The sequence below is a fragment of the Nuphar pumila genome, chromosome 11 (genome assembly GCF_984573655.1).
Source record: "Nuphar pumila chromosome 11, dmNupPumi1.hap1.1, whole genome shotgun sequence".
NCBI lineage: Eukaryota > Viridiplantae > Streptophyta > Magnoliopsida > Nymphaeales > Nymphaeaceae > Nuphar > Nuphar pumila.
In genome coordinates this window covers 85242613-85254018 of record NC_143259.1, presented here as the reverse complement: position 1 = coordinate 85254018, position 11406 = coordinate 85242613, and the positions used below count along the sequence as shown (strand labels likewise).

The following is an 11406-nucleotide window of genomic DNA, read 5'->3' as shown; positions in this document are numbered from 1 at the left end:
ATTCATCTCAGATATTCAAAATTAAAAACCCTACCCTAGAAATGTACTTTGGAACTACTACATGTAGCAGGCCACTGTTGATCTTAGTGTAGCCAGAGAAAAGGTTCGGCAGCTGAACGTTAATTCTGTTTACGTACTTGTGTCAACTTTCCTATACTATCTCTAAGCTGAACATTGAGGTAGACTTCCAAATCTGGAAAGAAAAATAGGATGAGGATGGATGGGCGCCTTGATCACAGCCTGATTAGATTGTCATTTGTTCCTCTGCTATTCAGTGCCCAGTACATTCCCCAGGAAACTGTTGTGGTTATCAGGCCTTATGAACTTTTCTTGGCTGCGGAAAATTATCTCAGGCATGGTCTGCTCGAATGTGCTGCATGCTCAGGGCATGAGAACAATAGCTTTTGTCACTTAAGGAGTGCATTCCACCAGCCAAAGCACATCTGTGCTCCGGCATCTATTAGGTTCATGCTTCCTGTCTTGCTGTTTCTTAAAGGATATGACAGTCTTCATGTGCATCTTGTTGTACCTCTAATGGAGATTAGTGTTCTGATATCATATGTAGGTTGTTATTCTTTTTTATATAACACAGACAATGACGTAGATGATACTAATTTTTAGCACAATACCATAACTGACGCGAACTATAAAATATAACAAACAAGGCCAATTTACTTCTTTCTTGGCAGTTTTGCTATTTTGTTTGGTCAAAATCTTGATTTTTTCAGGCACCTTACATGGCGCTTGATTTTTTCAGGCGACAAAAAGGTAAAACCGTCAAGAAAAAACAATTGGCTAGATTTGTCACATTTTGGGTTGTAAATTGGCTATGTTTGTCAAAGTGTCATCTACGTCTTTGTCAGTGCATAATATCTCTTGCAATCTGCATTATTTTAACTTAATTTGGTATAAACATCAACTTCCATAAACACTTTGTAACTGTACAAGTCGATAAAAAACTTGACAAGAAAGAGAAAGACCAAAATAACAAAAGTCAGTTGCCACAAAGAAATGGGCTTTATCATTTAACAAGGCGTCAAACGTCTACCAGATTATGTCTGAGAAAGAATATTAACATATAAACAACTGAATTTGGTCTGTTCTTTCTTGTCCTGCTAGAAAAATCCTCCTATCGGACAAAGACAGATGGGGGGAGGAACACATACATTATCTGTCCAAACAACCTTTGAATTTGAATTTTGTACATCAGGCAGCACCAAATGATGGAGACTTGTCTCAGTTCTACGTGGGTCAGTGTCACTAACCTTACTGTTGTTATCTTTTGTTCCCTTTCATTTTCAGATGTCCCAGTGTCATTTTCTGAGGAAACTGTCAAACAAGAGTTTGTGGCATCTTACCAAGGGATTTAGGGCTCAACCAAAAGGCTTCACAGGCATCTTCTTGTTCTTTGCACCTGCTGTTCCATCCCAATGCTATAAGATGTGTTCTTTTCAATTGAGAACAACCTATCTAAAAAATCAAATACTTTGAAGTGATTAAACATAGGCTATAATAGAAAGATCAAACATGTGAGTTATCAACTTGCTTAACAGTGAATAAAAACCTAAGCTACATCAACGAGTAGGTTACCAACCTGCTTAATGGAAATTAGACAATAAAAATGAGAAAAATGGCTTATAGACAGATAAAAGGCTATTCAGCAAGAGAGATACTTTTATACCTGACAACCAAAAATGAGTACAGATAAAAAAACAAATGCAGTAGCGGTACAATAAACATGCAGATTACATGGCAAATTTCAGGCTTGATTAGTAACAGCAGACTTGCCTTAAGCTTAGGCCACTATATCATGATGCCTCCATTCTATCAGAAAATAACATTGACCTTATATAATTTGGAGTTTCTATAACCAAGTGATGCAACTTAATGCGCCATACTTGTGCACATTGCCATGTCAATATTTGGTTAACGTTGAGCCCTTAACCCTCACAATCTATGTCACAGGGATTCACCCAATAGGGTGACACACCCACTGCGGTCAAAATGACCCTGGGTGCAGTCAACCACACCCAGGGTCATATCTGTCCAAAATGGACTCGGTCAAAATATGGACTCAGTCAACTCTGGCCGAGTTCATTTTGGAGCACAAAACAAAACTATGAAAAGGGGGTACCTCGAGCCCCCCCACATTAAAAAAAATAAGGGGTAGCTTGAGCCCCCCAAGTTTTTTTAAAGTGCCGCATCGCCGCACCCGCACCTATGCGACATAGCTCACAATCTATACCGTTGTTTCAAAGAACAATGGTTTAGTTTAAACATCAATATATTAATTATGGGTAAATATATGTTGGTTCTCTACCATTACACCATATGTCGGTATACACTTGTTTTGATGGATCTTGTAATGAAATATGGCAAATACAAACAAATACCGCTTAAGGGCAAGTATAACATACACAAATGGAGACCGCTTATGGGTCAAGACACAATCACATACACAATGCCGCTTATGGGCAAGAGATAATAAAAATATATAAAGAATCTATTGATAGTGCTTGAGAACAAGCATAAAATTTACAAAGGGGTTCAATCCCTATATATACACAACACACATCTCATACAGCCTTGGGACCATCTCAAACACTGGGACCATCTCAAACACCAAGAAATAGGGAAGTTGGGGAGGTCCCAACGACTCTATGGGATAAAGACTATGATGGCATTTAGCTTTTAAGCTAAAGGAAATTATATACATAAAAAACAAAATACCTAAAGTGACCCTAATGAGCACAACTAATTACATATGATGAAATGACTAAAATACCCTTAGTGGGTTATATATATATATACACACACACACACACACACACACTTTAACAGATCTAACCACCAAGTGTAAGATCCAACCATACAGATGTGTCTAGCATGGTTTATTTACTGTGTTAGAAGGTTTTATCATGTTTAATATACCACAAGATGTCATTGTTTAGATGGTGAAAAATCTATGGCTCACAAGTCACAATTCATGAAAGAGGGTGGTTTAAAAATGATATAAACCATTGTGTTCGAGTCAACTTTAACCATGAAAATAGTAAATGGAACATGTTAACCAAGATCCCAAGTTTAGATTTTGCTCTTGGAGCTTAAATCCATGCTCTGTACCACCATAAGTTATGGTGGTACAGTACCATAATAGAAGCACCCATTAATTATATAGCTTATATTAGATATATATTATATATAATAAATATGATCAACAGCTTAGAAACTTTGAAAACTGCCAAGCAATAATTAAAAATACTTGAAAAATTTTGTAATCTTCCATATCCTCGCTCAATTCATGCAATGCAACATCAAATACCTAGAAAGAACCCTCATAACAACAATACTACAAACCTTTGATATCATCTAAACAGGTCAGGTGTCCTAGAAATCAAGATCAGGTGGTAAGTTGCAATCAAGCTCTTGAGAGTTTGGATATGCACTAGTCACACGTTTTCTCACTTAGGGGACCAAAAGACAAAGTAACTATCAAAGTCATCAGTGTGACAAACAGATGCACAAATATAATTAGAATGTACAGTAGTGACCACCAATAACCGAATATACTCTGACAGGAGTTGTACCTGAAATTATATGGATAAAAAGTTTATTGAAGGCTATTCAAAGGTCAATCGTTTCCTGTTAGGAAGAGGATTCTTCAAAAAAATATTGTTAGGGGAAGGTATTAGAAATCTTTACTCTGGTATAGTTGCAACATAATGTTTCTTTTGTTCTTAATGTTTTATTAATTTAACGGCAGGCATGTAATTCAAATGATTGGCACGTTCCTTGAACTATTTGTGTAAAGGTTCTTTTATTGTATAAAATACACGAAATCTCAAGTGTGCCAAATTTTCTGCCCATCATCTTCTGGAAATTAGTAAGCTAGTCACACTATCTACCAGCAATGTGAAACATGGTTAACTTAATCATGCTTAACATAAATCTAAAAATATACAAAAGATTAAAAAATAATGCATTGTTCCAAATGTCCCAACCTGTATGTCCTGAACCATTACAAACTACCAATATCCCTAAATTACCTTAAGTGAATAACCATATCATCTATCAACTCTTAGAATGTTGTTCTCTATGCTGCCATGTACAATGTGCTCTTGTCGAGAATCAACTCTCCAGGTGCCATCAATGATAAACTTTATCTGTCAGAGAAAAAAATCATAGCACCAGATTATGGAGGGTTGTTCAAACTTAAATATGACAGTCAGGAAAGCAAGACCATGCCTTGATACCAAAGAGTTTTACATAACAAAAGGCTTCACATGAGAAATAAATAAAAATAACTAAAACATGTAAAACATGCTACACACTACAAACAACATCACTAAATAAAATGGACACTATGCTCATCAAAAATTCCAAATAATTCAATTCCTCCTTTTATAAAAGAAAGTATTTGTATGATTAAAACAAAACCACAATCCAAAGGGAGGCCTTTATAATACAAGAATCAAAATTAGATAGCAGCACAAAAAGTGGCCCAAGAACATATTTTACTAAATTACAAGTATTTTGTTAGAAACTGCTAATTGTAGAGATATGATATATGATTCTCACGACCTATGGAAATATTACCTTCTATTCTCCTATCAAAGAACTAATGACTGGCAGTTTGGCCATTATTTATGATGATATATGTAAAGCAGTAGTGATAATCCACAGCCTACTATGCATATTAATAAGATATAGAATCCATCATTTTGTGGGTTTCTAGAACTGGTAAACCATGTTCTGGTAGGAGATGATCAACATATCCCATCTGCTAAGTTTTTTGGCTCACATAATATTGGGACTCATTGACTAAGGTTAACTTTACATCTCAACAACACATACTGCATGTAGTGTGTGTGTGTGTGTGTATTAGAGGTGAGGTCAACACAATTATTCAAGACGTGGTGCCAGTATTCTTCCTACACCACCACGCCTAGATCTTCAAATATTGTTTGCCACATGTATATGGATAGAGAGAATCTATCAGTTCAATTTTTTTATTTAGACACACACCTTGGGTTCCAGTTGATCACCAGCATGCTTTCTCATATCCATGGCATCCACTCAAAGGCCACAATAATCCAATAGTATGCAACAATTAGCCTCTTCACAGATTGGCTCACAAGATGATACCTTAAGCTTCATCATTCACTTAACTCAGCATAGAGCATTATCTAACTACTATGTCACATAACATGGGTATGGGACACATAACAGATACACTTGGTTTGACACGAGAGAATGTATAGAAGGTAAAATGTAGAAGCAACTATTAATCTTGGATGTCCCCTTTGGGAGCTCTCTCTCTTTCTCACCAAAAAGATGGTGTTTCCAAACAATAAATGAAAAGTGATTAGGAGAATAGCACCGACCTAGAACAAGTATATAGAAGGTATCAGTACCCAGTTGATATGAATAATACTGCATTCAGTAATATGATTATAAAAAACTCACTCCACTTAGAGCATGAGAACATTATCAGATTTTGAACTATGAAACTAAAGAACAATCAACAAAATGTTCTATGCTCATGACCTCATAAACTCCAGGATAAAGCCATAAGGTAGTTGACCACCACATCGACAACCTGCAACAAATGTTAAAACAAATAAGACAATAAGGGTTGAAACAAAGGTATAACTTTATAATGCAAAAGAGGAGAGGAAAGGAAATAACAATAATAACAACAACAACAACATCAATAATCATAGTTACTAGCTAGAAAGAAGACAACCTAAAAATAATAACAGTTTCTCTTCTCTCAGAAATTATCAACATCAAATACACCCACTCTGCTTGTTCTAATCAGGCAATGCTGACCACAAAGTGATGTAGAGAGGTTAGATGTGAGAGGCAGGTGGTTGTCTTTACACCATGCTGAACACATCTATATAGTCAGATTTGGTCCATAATGCTTGAACCTATGATTTCCAGCTTAATAGTTTTGTGCCTTCAATAGCACGAAATATTAACACGATATTGTATAAAATTCGTGTGAACCACGCTATTGTATAAAATTCATGTGAACTGGGTGCTTTTGACACTTTTTGCAAATTCATCCATCCCGATGTATTCAGCATGGTTCATTTTCTAGGAAACAACTGTTCGATCATGTTTTCCCAACAACAAAAAAAGGCGACTTTTGGATGCTTGAACATTTACGAAAATTCTGAGTTGTTGATTTTCAAGCCTTAAAAAATCCTATTTATGTATCATAATCGGACAATCTAAGAGCCAATTCTTATAAAACCAAGCATGTAGATCACATTTGTATGGTCAAATTAAAAACAAAAATCAAATGCCCATTAAATTATCAGTTAACATAAAAAATTAACATATATTTATTTTACACAGTTGAGCTATATATATATATATATATATATATATATATATATATGTCACATGGACTCTTCGCACCCGCACCCAGGCGGGTGCGACACTTGGACACAACTTCCTTTGTGTTAGGTGAAGTCAACCACACCGAGGTCCATTTCTATCCAAAAGTAGATTCAATTAACCCTAATCAAGTCCATTTTTATCTATATTATATATATATATACATAAATGCATACAAATACACGTAGCGTTAACTTAAAACTGTTAACAATTATATATATATATATATATATATATCCTCCCCGCACTCCCGCACCCAAGTTTTTTTAAAGTGCCGCATCACCGCATCCACACCCGCACCTATGTGACATAGGAAGCAACACCGTCTATATAAAAGCGAGAGACCAGAATATTCAAACTATAGAATATAGGAAACTAGCAAGTCTTAGTGGAATAAGAAGCCAGTCCTATATTATAATATAGGAGAATACTTTGAGGAGGCTTATTTTACATAACTGAATCCTATTATCACTAAAAAATTGAATAAAATGAAACAAGAAAATTCTTTAGGTTAAGATGTGGAGAAAAAAAGTTGAATAGAAAACCTTGATCCATTTGGAGTTGTGATCCCTGAAGTTGTATCGGGTTCCATTCTTATTGGATGATGCCAACCATTGAAGCTGCCTGCTACCTCAACTATTGTACCATCACCCTGGTACTCAATACGAACCTACTAAAAGGAAGTAATTTGGTTATCCTACGCAAGGAAACAAGTGGTGGCATACAGCTTGGCCGAAGAATAGCGACTAGTGACATGTTCAAGATGAATACTGCACTAGAAAAGCTTTAAATTCTTATCAAATGGTTTCCCCATGAATAACATATGCATTGACTCTTAATAATAATATAAAAAACACAGAGAATCAAACACATACGTACCTCTTTTAGCCCTGACAGATTCTCCTCAAGAGAATTTAACAGAGCATCTTTTTCAGAAATAAGCCTCATTGCTTTGTCAGTCTCTTTTGTAGCTTTTGTTTGTAGAATGGATAAAGCAACCTGCAATCAAAAGCAAAATCTTGATCCCCCATGCAATTTAACAATTATTCTTAAATGAGCTGAATCATAATTAGGGCTCAACAAACACAAAAAGATTGTATCTAACTATCTAGTCTCTATTGTCTATAAACAGTCAGGAGTTTCAACTTCAAGAAAGGCTTAACAATTAGTTTTTAAGGAAATAAGGAGCATATGTTGCAAAGCAAAGTTTTAAGAATTAGTCTCTATTGTCTGTAAATCATTTAGGAGTATCAACTTCAAGAAAGGCTTAACAATTAGTTTTTAAGGAAATAAGGAGCTTATGTTGCAAGGCAAAGTCTTAAGAATTAGCTTTTAAGAAAATAATGAGCTTATGTTGCAAGGCAAAGGCTTAAGAATTAGTTTTAAAAAAATAACTTATGTTGCAAAGCAATAAGTACGTCAGGGAGTTGGTTATTAAAGACATGATGTACCAAATGATGCAAGTGGTTAGTGTAAGGAAACCAACAAAATCACAATAGAGTGCCACTAAGGCTACAATGAATCACAAAAGCAAGGTGGTCACTTATGGACCCACACAATCTCACAAGGAGAATCACACTAACAACTCACAAGTAAAATATCATATGTTTCACATTAACAAAGTGCTTAGAAAAGCATACCTACTACAATGGGGAAGATCCCCTTATATAGAAAAAAGAGAAGACACAAAAAGACAATAATAATACAAGAGAAGAAGACTAAAGAATAAGACAAAGGGAGCAGCCCAAGTAGAGGTTAGGCTAGCCCCCAACTAGTTGGGCTGTCCCAAGTCATATTGACTATAAAAATACAACAACAACTACGCCTTCATCCCAAAACAATTGGGGTCGGCGATATGAACCAAAAAAGAAAATCATTCTGGGTCTTCCACATGAATCCTTCTCCTCCAATCATTTATATTCAATGTCATGTCCTCGGTGAGGTTCAAAGCTATGTCACATGGGTGCGGGTGCGGGTGCGGGTGCGGGTGCGGGTGCGGGTGCGGGTGCGGGTGCGGGTGCGGGTGCGGGGATTCGGCACTTCCAAAAAACCTGGGTGCGGGGTGCGGCAGGGGCAAAAATGTAAATATATATATAAGGGGGTGGACACCCATTTTGCGTCCCCAGGACGCACTGAAAGGGCTTCCGCGCATCCGTCGTTTGTGTGGACGTCTCCAAGGATTTTTCAGGACTAGGGAAAAAACCATCTCTACGCCGGGTTGGCTAGGCTCAGTAGTGTTCAATCCTAGGTCTGGTACCAGTCAAGCTTGAGCCCCAAATCCGTCAAATCAATATATGCACTTTGTCTTCGAGCCACGCCCAACTGAAAAGGATAAAAAAAAACATGTGCCCTCTACGTCATTGCACCCAACTGAAAAGAATGCACTTTGCTAGGCCCATGTCCATTAAGCTAGTTCAATCCCAAGTCTGCATATCACAACCATCGTTGGTGGTTAGGGGTGTCAATCCGTCGGACTTGGTTTGGACACAAATATTTGTGCACGAAGTACTTGATCATCCTCTATCTTAGGGACAGGGTCTGTCAGTTGTGGGGCCCAAGGCAATCAGTGCTTAATGCACAAATTTTGTGCCATGTGATTGCAGCCAATCCGGACCCAACCTACATGGGATTGGGATATGCAAACCTTTGAGACAGATGGCAATGAATACTTTCACTCAGAGTTGCAGGAGAATCTCCAATAATTCTTCATGCCATTATTATTAGCTCTTCACAAAAAGATGTTGAGGGGAAGAACTTCAGGTCATTCCAAGAGATTTTGCGCGTTGGTTGGGCTGCTAAAAGATAGCCATCATCAATTACACTTGAAAATAAATTTGGGTTGTCAGTCTTTTTATATCTAACACCAACAAGAGAATGCCACGGTGCCTCTACGAATAAGTAAAGAATCAAATCAATGATGACTGCTTGGTGTGGTCTTTGTCCATGAAAGGCCGAGTCCAATTCGATCTTAACCGTTGGTTTTGAAGATGGCTGGCCGAGATGGTGGTCTCATCTAAGACGCATGAGCAGTGAGGCTTTTGTAGTCCAACTTTGTTGAGTAAGACAAGGGTGGTAGATTTTAGTTTGAACACCTGGCCGGTATGAATTTTTACCCAAAGAAGTAGAGTCTTGTAAATCGTGATGTTTCTGATTCCAACAGTATTTTCTCGCCCTAGAAAAATAGAAAGAGAGAAAAAGACCAACAGTATTTTCTGATTCCAACATTATTTCATAGGGCAAAAATTTTTAAAAAAAAAAATCCAAAAAAAAAGGACCGAAATGACCCTGGGTGCAGTCAACGCACCCACGGTCGGGTTGACCGCACCCGGTGCCGCACCCGCGTCGAGTCGCGTCGACGCGGGTGCGGCACCCTGCTTGCCGAATCCCTGTTACATAGGTTCAAAGCATTCATATCCTTTCCTATCATCTCCATCCAAGTCTTCCTAGCCTACCCCGACCTCTTTTAACTAATATATTTTCCCATTTCTCCATCCTTCTAATTGGAGCATCATTAGGCCTTCGCTGAATATGTCCAAACCACTGTAAATGATTCTCTCTCATCTTATTTTCAATGGGTGCAATGCCTACCTGTCAAAAAGGAGCCCTTGTTCTTCTGTACAGGCCTGTCATCGAGAGAGAGAGAGAGAGAGAGAGAGAGGGCGTCAGTCCATCGTGGCTGCACCTTTCATTCTATTAATGTGTTAAGTGTATAAAACTAGGGTACAGAAATACCCCTTAATAGCATGCTAATTTACATTATACACTAATTGGGTCTGGACCAGAGTTACCGGAAGCGCCTAGGCAAAAGGGGAAGCGCGCTTCGGAAGCGCGAAACGTCGCGCTTCCGAAGCGTGAGGGGAAGCGTCCCCCTTTTTTGGGAAGCGCGCTTCCCTCTTATGGGAAGGACGCTTCCCCCACGCTTCCCCCTCGCTTCCCCATTTTTTCATTTTTCGCTTCCCCTCGCTTCCGGTTCGCTTCCTAGGTCGCTTCCGAGACAGTTCAGAATTTTCTTCTAAGTGGTCCCACACTTCCCCGCTTCCTAAATTTTTTAAAGTGCCTAGCTTCCCGCTCCCGCTTCCCGTATCGCTTCCCGCTCCCGCTTCCTCGACTGGTAACTCAGACATATACATAATGACGACTTTTTTCCAGCCTCCCTCAAGTTGTGCATGGTGCTGAACCATGAACAACTTGTTTTTCAGAAACCAATATATCACAATTAAGGGAACAAGTAATTATTTAATGCGAACTCAAATTCTAACATGCACATAACCGAAACATTGATAACAGGTAAAATCTGAAAATTTAGTGCACTAGACTGAACTTTCATCAACTTATGACAACATATCTAATGTATACAAATCTTAATATTAGATCTACATAATCCGGTACATTATCCACATCGAAAATTCTTTTGAAATGTGTAATAAGTATGAATCTACATTCAACACATGCGAAAAAAATTCCGATTTTCTAATTCGGCAAAAACCCCCAAGTGTTTCATCACTTTACTAACATTTTTTTTGTTCAAATATGTCCAAACCAAGCCCAGCCGACCAGTCGGCTGGGCTCTGCCAACATATGGCTGCCCAATCAACACACCAACAGTCCCCATTTGTTTTTTTTGTGCTTTCATAATCAAAACTTTGTTTTCTATTTTTAAAAAAAAAAAAATTTGACCAGGCTGAGCCGTCGGCTAGGGCTCAGGCCCTGCGCCTAGCAGACCACCAGCCTGCCCAGAGTATTCTGCATACTAAGTCTGTCCAGAGAAAAAAAATTTCTTTTTGTTGACAGGCATGCTGCCAGGTGCACAGCATACCCATGAGTTTTTAAACCTGCAACGTCCCTACACAAGGTAACAGTGCACTAGCTTATCTTACCAAACAATAAAACACAAGTTGAATTTCCAGTTTTACACTATGATCTAATCATGTTTAACCACAATAAAGTATGGCAGCAAAACAAACTTTGGTACAAAAATTTCTGATCCAACATAAACCA

General features: G+C 37.9%; 1 protein-coding gene across 7 annotated transcripts in view; it reads right to left on the bottom strand.

Moving 5' to 3' along the window:
* Nucleotides 1–998: 998 nt before the first annotated feature.
* LOC149822457 (5'-AMP-activated protein kinase-like protein) overlaps nt 999–11406 on the bottom strand; it is a 121308-nt gene continuing 110900 nt past the window's right edge. For 3 of the 7 annotated variants that reach the window (XM_089980986.1, XM_089980989.1, XM_089980990.1), the window contains 5 exons: nt 7288–7407; nt 6954–7078; nt 5548–5599; nt 4047–4163; nt 999–1417 (listed from right to left, as the gene is read on the bottom strand). In XM_089980986.1, coding sequence (XP_089837112.1) covers nt 4065–4163; nt 5548–5599; nt 6954–7078; nt 7288–7407 — 396 coding nt within the window. In that variant the 3' untranslated portion in view covers nt 999–1417; nt 4047–4064. Of the gene's footprint in view, nt 1467–4046; nt 4164–5547; nt 5600–6953; nt 7079–7287; nt 7408–11406 lie in introns of all 7 variants that reach the window. The other 4 variants (XR_016426021.1, XR_016426022.1, XM_089980988.1 and 1 more) reach the window with 4 other exon arrangements.